We start from the raw sequence: 14,172 nt of genomic DNA on the forward strand, positions 1-14,172 counted from the left end.
TAATAAAACAAATATTTTAAGAAAGGGAACTGTAATACTAGGCAGGTGATATACTTAGCTAGGCTTAACACCTGTGCTGCATTCTATATAGGAAAAACCTGTAGAGCTTTTAAAAATTGGATATATGAACATCTTTATAATACAAGGAGAAAGGACAAAAATAGTGCTCTATATAGACATAGTAACTAATCCTACTTGTGCTGCCTTCAGGTTTGGAATGGTGGAAGTAGTTGTATCACAGGGGTAAATATAAAAGCTATTTTGAAAGAAAAAGGTGAGATGGCAGTTGTCAAATGCAACTTGTGCCCCTGGTATAAATGATAACATTACTATTACACCTTTGCTGGAATTGAGACAGTAGCAGATATAACAATAAGTATGATTGTATCACTGTTATAAATATGTCACACTATATTATGCATGTTTTGTGTATAGGTTAAGCTTCAGCTTGTCATTCGAACATCTTATAGTATATTTATTAAAAAAAAAACAAGTTTACAGCATAAAAACATGTTCATTGCTATTAGGTTTTTAACATTTTTAATATTTTAATATTTTTAAATTTTTTTATAAACAACAATGGTTATTCATATTGTTTATAGGTTTTAGTGATTTATAGCTGCAGTTTTTTAATTTAAACTGGAACTCACATGGCAGATTGTTACTTAGGTTCATAGGTAGATACTAGGCTGTCTGCCCTAGGGCATTTATAAGCCTAGCCAGAGTGTATTTGGCTTCCGCCTCCCTATTAGATTAGCCTACTGTGAGTCTGTAAAGTAGGTCACAGAAGGTACCCTTTTAAGATTAGTTTACAGTGCCTCTGTCTAGCAGGGACACAGAAGAGATCCCAGGGGTGAATTTGCGATTTCCCATCCACGCGTCCAGATTTCGCTTGAAGAGGGTCAGCGAGGGGCTATGTCTAACATGAATTGGGATTCTATTCCAGAGTGAGGGGAGCCTCTGGGAAATTAATCTGTCCCTCCAGCATGTCCTATTTATTTTTGTGCTGAGGTTTAGGTCCCTGGAGCGTGTAGCTCTAAGGGACTTGGATTTTTTGATGTGGAGCATGTCCATTAATTCTGGGTTTGACATGGCTTTGTACATCAGGCATAGATCGCCTCTGAGTAGGCGGTAAGCAACTGAGTAGAGCTGGAGTTTCTTTAGTCGAGCTGCATAGGACATCTGTTTGTAGCCCATGATCCTCTTGGTGAGGTAGTTGTGGGGGCTCTCCAGTTGCTGCAGGTGTCGGGTAAGGTAATCCCAAAAGGGGCATTGTATTCAATTATGGGCCTGATGAGTGACGAGTAGAGGGGCACAATGACCTCTCTTGATCTAGATGCGAACCCTTTCGTGATAAGGTGGGCTATATAGAAGGTCTTTCTAACCACTTTGGCAACGTGATTATCAAAGGAGAGATTATTATCTATGTTGGTTCCCAAATCTCGAATTACTTCTTCCATACTTAATGAATTACCACCTATGTGGTAATTTGTGGGTACCTTGTTTTTCCCAAAGGGGATGACTATGCACTTTTTAGCTTTTAGCTCGAGGCCGTGGCTCTGGCACCAAGCATCCGTCTCTGTGAGACCCTTTTGGAGGATGTTTGTGTCAGCTGGAGATTCGATTATGGCCCCCAGTTTGCAGTCATCTGTGAACTTTGTCAGCCATAATCCCCCCGTGTTAGCCTGAACCTCAGAGAAGTATATACCGAACAAGAGAGGTCCCAGAACTGAGCCCTGTGGGATGCCACTTGTAACTGGTTTGGATTTGGACATGGCACCTGCGATTCTGACCATGTGGGTTCTATCTCTGAGCCAGTTTGCAACCCATCTTGTGATATAGGGGTTGCTATTTAAGCTGGTAAGCTTATTTATGATGCCCGAGTGGGGTATTGTGTCGATGGCTTTTGCGAGGTCCAGATAGGCTGTGTGGACTACCTTGCCCTCATCTATGGCTTTGGTAACTGTTTCAAAGAAATCAACTAGGTTTAAGAGACAAGATCTGCCCTTAACAAAGCCGAATTGGGTAGGGTCCAGTGTCTGGAGGCTCCCAATGTCTTTGTTTATGAGTTCCATGATAATACGCTACATAGCTTTACAGACCAGACTAGTCAGGCTTATGGGGCGATAGTTTCCGGGGTCCGTTGTGGCACCACCTTTGTGGAGTGGGACCACTGTAGCTGTACGCCATTCTTTGGGTACATATCCTGTAGTAAGGCTGAGTTTGAACAGTGACTTAATATGAGGGTTCAGTTCTTCTTGGAGCTCGTGTAAGACACAGCCTGGGACACCGTCTGGTCCCATAGATGCTGTGTTTTTTGCTTTGGAGAGGGCAGCTTTCACCTGTGCATCTGTAATGTCAGGGAGGTTACATTCAGTTGGGATAGGCATTTGCTCCTTTGGAGGGGAAGGGGGGAGAAGTTTGCGCTGAATCTGTCTGCCAGGATGTTGGCTATGTCTGTAGGTTCAGTATATTTTGTACCATTATGCAACAATTCAGAGCATATCTGGGAGTTTCCACCCATGTTCCTGACATAACTGAATAAGGCCTTGTGATTATCTTTAGTGTCTAGGGCAATTTTTCTTTCGAAACTGGCATTTGATGATTTTATGAGGGATCGAAGTTTCTTGCTAATACTGATCAGAGATGCCTTCCCTTTTTGGGATTTTGCTCTGTCATGTAGTAGCTTCCTTCTTCTGTTGTATAGCTTATTTATGGCCAGGGTCCACCAGACCGGTCTCCTGTTTTTGGAGGAGTGAGTCTTGGTTTTATTTGGGATAGCACGATCTATGCATTCCTGCAGGTGCTCATAGAATGCATTTGTAAAGGATTCTGCGGATTGGGCTGTATTATCCTCTGGCCCAGGGGCTTTGAAGGATTCCACCTCAGTCTTGAGAAGTGCAAAGTTGGCTTTTGAGAAATTCTTTACAGTGATTTCCTTGGCTGGGGGTGGGGACGGGATATGGATGTCCAGGGAAATTTGTTTATGGTCTGATCTTACCAATGAGGGGTTTACCTTTGGTGTGAAACATAGAGTCCCCATGTTGGTGATGACCAGGTCCAATATGTTGTTCCCTCTTGTGCGAGTGGTGACCAGTTGTTCCATTGGGTTAGAGTTTATAAATTCAAGGAACCGTTGGGCGAAGGTGTTTGGGCTTGAGTAGTTTTCCCAGTCAATGTTTGGGTAGTTGAATTCACCCAATAACATAGTGTTTGGAGAGACCTTCATATTCTCCAGTGTTTTCAGGAATGCCAAGTGGGGTTCATGTAATAGGGAGGGCGTTCTGTAGCAGGCTACAAACTGAAAGGCAGTTTTGCCCGCTTTTAGTTGCACATGGATGGTTTTCGATGCTTCGTGCAGTGCCACTAAACTGGAGGTGTAGGTATCTTTGATGAATATAGATACTCCCCCTCCTTTTGTGCTTCGGTCCAAGTTTTGGGGCCAAAACGCATGGCATGAGTTATAACCTGGTAGTGCTGTGGTGCTCTCAGGAGCCTTGAACCAGGTTTCTGTTACTGCACAGACATCAATTTTCTCCATACTGAGGAGAGCCTCGAGTGTGTGCATCTTGAGGTTTAGACTTCTGGCATTGAGTAGCATTACCTTTAGTTTTTTTATCCTTGGGTTGTCTGTGGAGGTGGGGTTGTCCTTTGAGCCTTGCCTAAAAAAGGCACTATGGGGGTGGAAAGAGCCTTGGCCAGTATACGAAAGCCTAAGGGTGACCGATGCAAGCCGTCCCTAGCGAAGCAACGTGGCTTGTCGAGCATGTCATCCCAGGCTGACAGACACTGGATCCCCTTTGAATGACACCAAATACTTTAGCCAATTGTTGAAACTGATCATTTTGTCTTTATACTGTGACATCATTCTTGGTGAGGGCAAGATGCTACTCAAAGTCAGGGTTATACCAGCCTGGGCTACATGGTCAGAGAGCTCCTCTATGTCTCTTTTCATGTAGTCCAGGGAGGTACGTCTCAGGTCATTCACACCAGCATGGACAGTGACAGAGTCATACTTGTACTTGCTTTGGAGTGACCTGAGTGCTTGCGTTATGTGCCGGATCCTGGCACCCGACAGGCGGCTTACAGTGACCTTCTCCTTGTTCAGTCTGGTGAGCGGGACGTCAGTGTGCCGGACAGTAGAGTCCCCTATAACAAGTGTATTTGGTGTGTTGTTTGGCCTTAAGGGCTGTGACTGTGAGGCACACTGATTTTGTGAGATATGTGATTCATGGGTATTGTTGAGGGGTGGCTGTTGCTTGGATATCTGCTTAGGAGGTTTTTGCTGTTAAAGCAGATTTTTATTTAGAGCCTCCGAGTATGTTTTTGTGTGTTTGTGTTGGGTATGCAGATGCAATAGGTCTGTGTGAGACTGGATTTGTGGTGTGGGTGGTTACCTTTTTCTCCTGACTGACTGTGCCAGTCTTGGGTTGAGAGAGGTCTGCCTCCAGTTTGGCTGTGTAACTGCATCTCTCACATGTATTAGAGTTTGTTGGAAGGAGGAGAGGGTTGTCTGTGTACATAAGGTAATTGTAGCATTGCCTCAAAATTCCCAGATTCACCAGCTGGACTGGAGAGTAACCTTGAAACTGACCCTTGGACATACCAGATTAGTATAGGGAACTGTTTTTTTACTGATCAGATTAGGGAAGGGAACTGATTTTTCACTTGATCAGGAAGGACCAATCGGGAGCCTAATACTTATGAGAAGTCAAGGAGGGTGTAGTGCTTTAGTTAGTTAGTGTTTCCTTATAAGAGCTGAGCAAGTGCAGGGATTTAGAAAGAGAATAGAGTGATTACTTTGAGAGTTTGAACAGTTTTAAGGGAAAAAGTGAAGAGCAGACTTTGTGGAGCCTGGGATAGTTTAAACCTGTTTAGGCGGCGCTGCCCGATGCTGCTCAGTACGCAAAACCGCGCCAATAGAGAGTTGTAAGGTTTTAAGAGAGAGAGATCAAGGAGTTTAGAATTGACCCAAAATGGCCAATAAAACTACAGCTTCTAGGTAGTAACCACTCCTCCAGGGACAGCCAGGCTGTTCAGTGTTAACCACTCCCACTGGTGAACACAGAGACTTCCTTTTAGCCCAAGCAAGCACTGGCCTTCTAGAAACTTCCAAACAGTTCAGAACAGCAAATCTGTAACTGAACTTTCTTAACTTTCAGAAAGTGGGAAAAAAGCAAGATTTGTTTTCTTTTTGTTGTAGTTTAAAGGTAGCAGAGATACACAAGCAGCAAAATAATCACAACAGTGCAATAAATGACCCCACACTTGAGTGCTAGGCCAAAATCAGGTAAAATGCAGTTTTTAGAGAAATAAACGATTTTAAATTAAGTGCAACACAGGAAATGCAGTAAACAGGCTCTAGATGTGTTCCAAGTACTGTTACTGTTACAGATATAAACTTTAGCAAACCGGAAAATGCCAAAATGTAGGCGGCAAAGCAGTAAAACTTAACAAAAAAATCAAAAGAAAATACTTAAAATCACAAAAGTGGCTCCTTTTCTTCTCTCAGCGTTTTCTCCCCTTGATAGGTGCTTCAGCAACAACTAGCAAGCCTGTTGCTTTAAGCTAATGAAGTAGTTGCTATTAATTAATGAACTCATTGTCTTGAAAATGGTATAAATATCAGTGTTGACTTTTTTTTATTTATTCTGATGAAGTCTATGGTGCAGTAGATGAAAGCGCTAAATCTTATGGAGTTTTGGATGTGAGACACTGTTCGTTTTTTTCAATATACATTAAGTGGACTGCTGTGGCTTTTGAAGTGCTTGGGACTCCTGTGCCTGGTGTTTTCCCTATTACTTTTTATTACTTAACTTTCATAGTCAGTTGACATTAAGTTTGCATTTTTTTGTATCAGCACAGAAATGTAGCAGTTAGTGATCTTCAGTGATTATGTTAAAATACCAAATTGAAATCGTGCAACAAAAGGAGTGTTAAGTAAATAAAATTTTTTTGAGTAGGTATATTTTTCCTGGGGTCCCATTTTGGAAATGACTGTAGAGCTATTTGCATTTGAAAAATCATATAGGTTAAACTATGTGCTTTGGTAATTTGCACAGAAAGGATACCCAAATATTATTCCCTCCGGACCTCTCTGTCGGAGATGCTAGGTGGTCGGATTGGACTGACTGGGGAGATGATTTTGAGTTATGCTACATAATCAGAGTTGCCTAGACATAGTAAAGCCTTGCTGAGTATAATTATGGTGGCTGCCAAAAAAGCAATTACTAGAAAATGGAAATCAAAGTCTAGACCAACTTTACTAGTAGTAGTGGATATAGTAACACGAGCTAAAACAACTGGAATTGGGATCTTTAGAAAAGGGAAGGAGTAAACTACATAGAAAAAAATGGGAATTTTGGGAACAGTATATGCAGAGCAGGAACAAGGTTTAAGAGGAAGGATTTGAATGAGTTATATAATGCTTAACTGACTGAATAGAAGGCTTATAAATGATTTATAATGTTTACAACTACAGTTGTTTCAGTGTTGTCTGTGATGTAAACTGTTTGCAACTAAAGTAATATTTTGTATGTTTTTCATTTATATAAATGTAAGATTGCCTTTGTCATATGTAGAAATTTAATAAAGATGTTAGAAACAAAAAAAAAAGAAAGGATACATGAATATTGTGATTAACGCACATACTTTTAATGTTTTAGGCACCATCACAGCTGCTAATGCCAGCAAGTTAAATGATGGAGCAGCTGCTTTGGTTCTCATGACTGCAGAGGCTGCCAAAAGACTTAATGTCACACCACTGGCAAGAATTCTAGGTATGAAGTCAACTGTTTATTTAACTTTTTAAAAACTGGTGTTAGTGGGTCAAACACAAACTGGAAAACTTCTGTTTCTTGTTTTGTTTTTCAGAAGAAACATTGCATTTAGGTCTGTCTTAGAGAAGCAAGACTAGTGAATAGCAGCTGTTTATTTACCATATTGCACCTGTTAACCTTAGACATAACTCAGTATAGCCATCATATTACATAAAAGTAACGCTGGCGGTAATTGCTCTGAGCAGCAGGATTAAATGAAAAAAAAAAGGCTTCAATGTATCTGGTATTATGGTTGGTGTATGTATTAATAAGTCTCACAAGCTGTAGGATACAAACTGTCCCTGAATCTGGTAGTCCTACAGCGGAAGCTGTGGTACCTCCTTCCAGACGCAAGTTGTGAGAATCAGTTGTGGGCCTGATGGGTCGAATCAGCAAGTATTTTATATGTTCTCTTTCTTGTTCTTGTAAAGAAAAGTTCCTGAATAGAAGAGAGGTTTGTGCCTAAGATTTTCTCAGCCACCCTCATCACCCTCTGTAGTTTCTTCTCAGCAACTGTGCAGTTGCTGTACCATGCTATAAAGTTGCTAGAGAGGATGCTCTTGATAGCTCCCCTGTAAATGTGGTAAGAGCAGACAGTGGGAGCCCGGCCTTTTTGAGCTTTCTCAGGAGGTGACGCCTCTGTTGAGCCTTCTTGTCTATGTGGTTGGTGTTAGCAGCCCAAGAGAGGTCATTAGAGATGCGAAGGCCCAGGAACTTGGTTGTTTTGACTTTCTGTACTTCCCTCCCCTTTGATAGTGAGTGGTTGGTGAACTGTTGCCTTTCTCCTAAAGTCCATAATAATTTCTTTGGTCTTATTAACATTCAGATCCAGATTGCTCCTGTCACACCAGGCAGTCAGTGTTCACCTCATCCCTGTAGTTATGTTCATTCCCACCACTAATGAGACCCACGACTGTGGTATCATCAGCAAATTTTATAATATGGTTTGACTTATGTTTTGCAGTGCACTCATGGGTGAGGGTGGTGAAGAGCAAGGGGCATGCACACAACCTTGGGGAACACCAGTATTCAGGTCAATGCGTTGAGGTGGTGTTTCCAGTGCATGTACACTGAAACAACAGCATTCAAAACCTAGAGTTGTGAAAACGTCCACTCTTCTGCAGCACAGTCAGAAAAGAGGAAAAGATGCTCTCAGCATTATTCATTATGGTTATGCTGAAATTCTTCAGTAAATATCTACTTAAAAAATTGCTGACAGAAAAAGAACAGTGCTTTTAATGAATACTGCAGATATCATCTTACTAGTTCTCCATTTTCTTCCTTTGCCAAATCCTTTTTGTTCTGTTCTGCATATCCTCAAATCCCTCTAATCTTGCTCTCTACCACTACTTCAATCAGTACCTTCAAGGAAAGTGGTGACAATTTTAAGATAGACAAGGAAATTATCAATTTGATGTTGTCAGTCTTCATTCATTCTTGAACTGTCAGGTCTCTGTTCTGTCCTTGGAACTGGCTCGACCATTTTATCAAGCTTGTGCCAGCCAGAAACATTCAACCTAAGGCTGCCCATAGTGCCTCGCTTTCCTTCCCTTCAGATTTCATTTGCCGAGGCGAATTTCAGATGCATCAGCCGTGCTCTGCTAAGTGCCAACCTTTTTCTTATATATTTTTATAATTTTTGTGTCTCAACTGTAAATTAGTTACTTAGTTGATTCTTTCAAGTTACTGACCTGTGTCGCTGAGTGAGAGTGCTGTTTATTCCCTTTTACCTTATCACTATATACTCTCTTACCATCGTTATTATTGGCTCCTCCCTTCCCTCTTACCTTTGGTAATTCTGTCAATACCATCGCTGTTATTCCCCTTCACCCTTTTACTCTTTGCGGGTATTTTTTCTTTAGCTACCATTGTTGGTACGACCCTTTCAAAAAAAAAAAAAAAAAAAGTTTTCTTTACTTGTTTCTTCTTTTACTTCATGCGTTTGTGTGTGTGTGTGTAAGTTGTGTTTGTGAATGTGCCTTCTCATTTAAAAATTTAGATAATGGCTGAGAAGCATAAGGGAACCACTGGTTTCAAACAGTGAGAAGGATGTGGCAGAAAGATGCCCAACTCAGATGGGCATCTTTCTTGTGTTTTTTTGGGTGTGCCACATTTAGAGGTTTAACCTCCTTATGTACTCTGCAAGGGTTTTAGCCCTCAAACCCTTGCAGAGAGGTGCAACAAATTAATCCTCAAAGGGCTACTAAAATGTCCTTTTAGTGAGGCTTTCTCTGAGGCAGAGACATCAGTCTCTCCCAAAAAGGAGTTAAAAAAGAGCCACTCTGTTCCAGTGTCTCCTAAATTCCAGGAATTTAAATCTTCCAAGGACCAGGCCTCTTCTCATACCTCGGAACCAAGGCCTAAGATTCAAAAATCAAACCCTGCTACCGTCTCGGCACCGAAGCCTACAACTTCACCCACAGTGCCGACAACTACTGAACCTAGGAAAGCCACCTCGGTACTGACCCCTTCATCAATATTTATGACCCTCTCGGCACCAACAATAGTTTCCCCAGTAAAACAGTCACTTCTTCCCCTCCAAAACAAATCATTGGTCAGCGGACCATGGTGCCAAAGGTCAAATCCTTACCCATGCCCTAGACACTCCCCATCTATTGACGCCTTCCTTTGTCAGCAATTGAGTCCCTTTGTTGAATGCCTGGAAATCACCCTCTGGGATGTCCATCCGTTCCACCAGGAGCCTTTCAGAGCTTGATGTAGTCAGATTAGTGGATCAGCTGTTGGTGTCCAGAGGTCTCCCTGCCCCATCTAGGACCTCTCTGCCATCTGGATCTGAGGCCTATTCTCCAAGGACTCCCACTTATCTTCCTCCTTCAACCTCTCTGCAAGTCTTGGAGCTCTCAACTTCGACTTTTCCGGTGCCAATTATTTCAACTTGGTTCCAGAACCGACTCTGTGGTCGGCAACTCTGTCGGAGCCAACCCACCTGCGGGACCGTGACTTGGCTGCCGGCTCCAGGACCCCTAGTTCGGCTCCAACTTTTTTCCACTGTGCCATGTATGGTTCCTGATGCTCTGACAGTTCCGAGTCCTCTCACAGCTCCTTCTCTGGAGATGGACTTGTCAAAGCAGGATGTGACCCCAATTCTGAGGTTGTCTTTCTCTCTTTCAGGCTCCCATTCCTCTTCAGGCGGGATTCCCTTCCAGATTATGGAGAGAGCTCTCACCTCATCAGGCTCGCAGTTAGTACCATCCTCGTTGGAGTGTCACATCTATGTATCCTCTGGCTCGCAGTTGTTACAATCTGCTACATCAGGGCAGTGGGCACATGAGCAGCAAGACAACCTGCTGCAGGGTGCCGTCTCTTCACAGTCATCCTCAGATCTCCCCCTGAGGAGCCACCCCATAAGAGATTGTGCAAGAGGAAGCACCTAGGCTCTCCAGAGGAATCTCACTGAGGATAGATTACAATGAAGGGGAAGGGTCCCAACAGTCACCCCCTGAAGAGGTCTCCTTTGGAGACATCCTGGAAATCTTAAAACAGAGGTGTGATTGGAAGCCCACAAACCCTTCCTCCGAGGAATCTGTTTTCTTTGCAGACCTTTTGTGCCCGACCTTCTTCTTCTTCTTGGGTGACCCCACCTGCCACTGAATTGGTCAAGCTCATCGTGCAGTGCGCGTGGAAAGCCCCTGACTCTCTAGAGCCAATCCCCCGGAGACTAGACAAAATTCTCTCCGCACCCAAAGATCACCCCCACTGGTTCAAAGGTCTAGCGGTAGATGCTATGGCAGTGGCAGCTGCCACAAAGAAGCCGAGGAGAGTCCTGCTGTCCATCCTCAAACTGAGAGTCTCTGATGATGGACAGATTCAAGAAGCAGGTCTATGCTTCAATGATCTTTGCCATATGGTCGTTGAATTTTTTGGTACATTTCGCACAATTTCCGTGGGTCCTGATAATGGCGCTTTCAGGGGCCTTGGCAGGAGCAGTGTCTGAGTTACCCGATAAGGTTGCCTCCAAGCTTGCAACCCTTAAATCTATATCCAACTTGTCCATGTGGCTTATTGTGCACACAGCGGGAAGAGACTGCCAGGGCAGCTGGTACAGGCGTTGTGCCTGGATGCGCTTATGTGACTTTGTGGACCCTTTCAAGTCATCAACGCTCTGGTAGATGCTACCTCCTTTGGCCCAAAAGTCGGACACACATTGTCAGGTGTGAAAAGGACGGAAAGACCCTTTCTGCTGTAGGTGTACGTTTTTCCACTCCCCAAAGACCTTACTCCAGGAATCAGAGGAGTGGAAAGATGTGGTTCTAGAAGTCTTAAGGGCCTTTTCGGGACACACGTGGCGAGTATTCTCCCCTGGCGGGGGGGGCTCTTTGGGAAGACACCTCTCCCGTGGCAGAGAGGGTCCGCATAACCAGGGTTCCAGCGATTCTTTTTCTGGGCAACCCTACCAGCACTCCTGAGCAGCAGCCAAATTCCTTTCCTCTGGAGGCAGTCGGGGAAGATTTTATTTGCACCATCTAGCCTGTCACACAGTAACATCAGATTCCTGGGTGCAGACAATTACCAGAGGCTACCGTATCCCCTTCACTCTTTATCCCAGACCACAAGGACGAACCCTCAATGTTCCACCCAGTCAGAGGGATACAGCAGCAATAGAAATTCAAAAGCTGCTTCAAAAAGGGTCATCCTAACAGTCCCACCAGAGCAGATAGGATCCGGTTTTTACTCAAGATTCTTTTTAGTGCCAAAAAAGACAGGGGGCTGGAGGCTGATTCTAGACCTCAGTGTTTTGAATGACAGACAAAAGTCCAGATGGTCATGGGTTCAGTCTGTCCTTCCTTTTCTGGGGAAAGACTATTGGATGTGCTCTATAGATCTTCAGGATGCGTATTACCACATAAAAATGGACAAGCGCCCCAGAAGATATCTCCACTTCTGGCTGGGAGCCAGTCATTACCAATTTCGAGCACTGCCCTTTGGTCTCACCACAGCCCCCAGGATGTTCAAATGCATGGCAGTGGTAGTAGCTCACTTAAGGGTACAGGGATTCCATGCATTTCCATATTTAGACAACGGGCTCCTCACTGCTCCTTCCTGGCATCTATTGCTTTTCGCCTTGGACTTCGTTATAAGGCTTGCAGAGTTCTTAGGCATCTCAATAAACAGAGAAAAGGCCAAACTATCCCCCACACAAGACATAGAATTCATCGGAGCAACATTAAACACAAAATCCTGCATGGCCGCTCTCCCTCTTCACAGATTGAGAGGGTTGAGGTCACAGCTTCAAGTGATACAGTCTCAAGGCAAAGTTCTGGCTCATCTGGATTTACAATTTTTTTGGTCTATGGCAGCAACATCACCCTAGTTTCTCTGGTGAGATAGCATATGAGGCTGCTTCAGTGGTTCCTTGCATCACAGTGGTCTCTGTTAACACATCCAGTGTCATACCCAATCCGCATAACCAACCGATGCAAGCAGGATTTACATTGGTGGATGAAACAAGAAAAAGAATTGTTGAGCTGCCCCTTCTTCTCTAAGCTCAAGGCTGTAGTGACCATAGATGCTGCCCTGATGGGGTGGGGTTGGGGGGGCATTTTCACAGAAAGACAGTCCAAGGCACTTGGTCCCCTCTAGAGGCCAGTTTGCATATAAACGTCGTATAACTGAGGGCAATGCTATTAGCATTGCAAGCCTTTCAGTCCACCCTCCTTTCGGGGACAATTGCTATTCAGTCCACCCTCCTTTCGGGGACAATTGCTATTCAGTCAGACAACATGTCAGTGGTCTGGCACATCAGCAAACGGGAGAGAACCAGATCCTACTCTTTATGTTGGGATGCCCTAAGAGTTTGGCAATAGGCGATTTCCGCCAACCACTTTCTGATAGCAATGGTACATCCCAGGGAATTCCAGCATGATTGCGGACAAACTAAGCAGACTTATTCTCCTGCCTGACAATTGGTCTCTCAGTCCCATTGTGGTGGGGGAAGATTTTTTGTCGATGAGGTCAGCCTTGCTGCGATCTGTTTGCCTCTCCCACAATCCACAAGTGCAGCAGCTACTATGCAGTAATCCACCCCAGGGGGAGTCCCCGAGAGATGAGCTTCTACACAATTGGCCCTCAGGACTACTTTGCTCCTTCCCACCAATCCCCCTAATTCCCTAATTTTTGAAAAAAGCCCAACAGTGGAGAAGTAAAGTGATCCTCATTGCACCTTATTGGCCCCATCAAGTCTGGTTTCCCTTTCTCTGGCCTCAGCTGGTACACTGCACGTGGACTCTGAATCCAACTCCAGATCTGTTGTCTCACCCACAGGGACTAGTCCATCCCGGTCTGGAAGGTCTCAAGCTGATGGCTTGGTTCCTCCACTTCCAGTAATTGGCAGGCAGACTAACCTGTCTTCCCCAGTACAAAAGATACTTCTAACTTCTCGTAAAACCTCCACCAGGAAACTTCACCTTAGTAAATGGAATAGATTTCTGTTTTGGTCTCAATAAAAATGAACTGAGCCCTTTTCAGCTTTAGTTGACAAGGTATTAGAATATTTATCAACCTTGTTCCAATCGGGAGCATCTGCATTTACTATTAGAGTTCATTTAGCTGCTATTTCAAATTTTCGTAATGGTTTCGACTTCTTTCTTTGATGTCTTCATCACCTTTACAATTTTTCATTTGAAACCATCTTTTAAAGAGCCCATTGAGCCTTGGACTTAACGCTAGTCTTACAAAGTTTGGTCCATCAGCTCTTTGAGCCAGCAGCCACCTGTGATATCAAATGTGTATCTTAGAAAACTTTATTCCTGATAGCTGGTGACGGCTATCAGAATTGCAGGCTTTGTGTGTGAAATATCCATATATCATTTTTCACAAAGAGAAAGTATCACTTAGAACTAATCCCTCCTTTCTACCAAAAGTAGCATCAGACTCCAATATTAATAATTTTATAGGTCTACCAGTTTTCTTCCCAAACTTTTCAAACAAGGGGGAGTATTGCTTGCATTTCTTCGACATACACAGACAATTACATTTTTATCTGGTCAGAACTAAAGCATTTAGAAAATCAGACCAACTGTTTCTATTCTTTTCAGGTACTAGACTGGGCAAACCAGTTTCAAATGTTACTCTGTAAAAATGGTTGAGAGATTGCATCACTTTTGTTTATACTCAAACGAAGCTGGACTTGCAACAGAAATTAAGGCACATTCTACTAGATCTGTTTTCACTTCAGTAGCCTTTCATTCTAGAGCTTCTATGGATGACATATGTGCAGCCGCAACTTGGGCTACCCCCATATCTTTATCACTCATTACAAATTGGATATGGTCTCCGGGGGGAGAGCATCCTTTGGCTCTGTGGTGCTCAGGAACATCCTTCCCTAGGGCCTCCC

General features: G+C 43.6%; 1 protein-coding gene across 1 annotated transcript in view; it reads left to right on the top strand.

The window, feature by feature from the left end:
* ACAT1 (acetyl-CoA acetyltransferase 1) overlaps positions 1-14,172 on the top strand; it is a 704,624-nt gene that overhangs the window by 356,581 nt on the left and 333,871 nt on the right. Inside the window, exon 6 of the mRNA XM_044072617.1 lies at positions 6,666-6,779. Coding sequence (XP_043928552.1) covers positions 6,666-6,779 — 114 coding nt within the window. The remainder of the gene's footprint in view (positions 1-6,665; positions 6,780-14,172) is intronic.

This window comes from Protopterus annectens, chromosome 5.part0 (genome assembly GCF_019279795.1).
Source record: "Protopterus annectens isolate FY-2018-M chromosome 5.part0, PAN1.0, whole genome shotgun sequence".
Taxonomy (NCBI): domain Eukaryota; kingdom Metazoa; phylum Chordata; order Ceratodontiformes; family Protopteridae; genus Protopterus; species Protopterus annectens.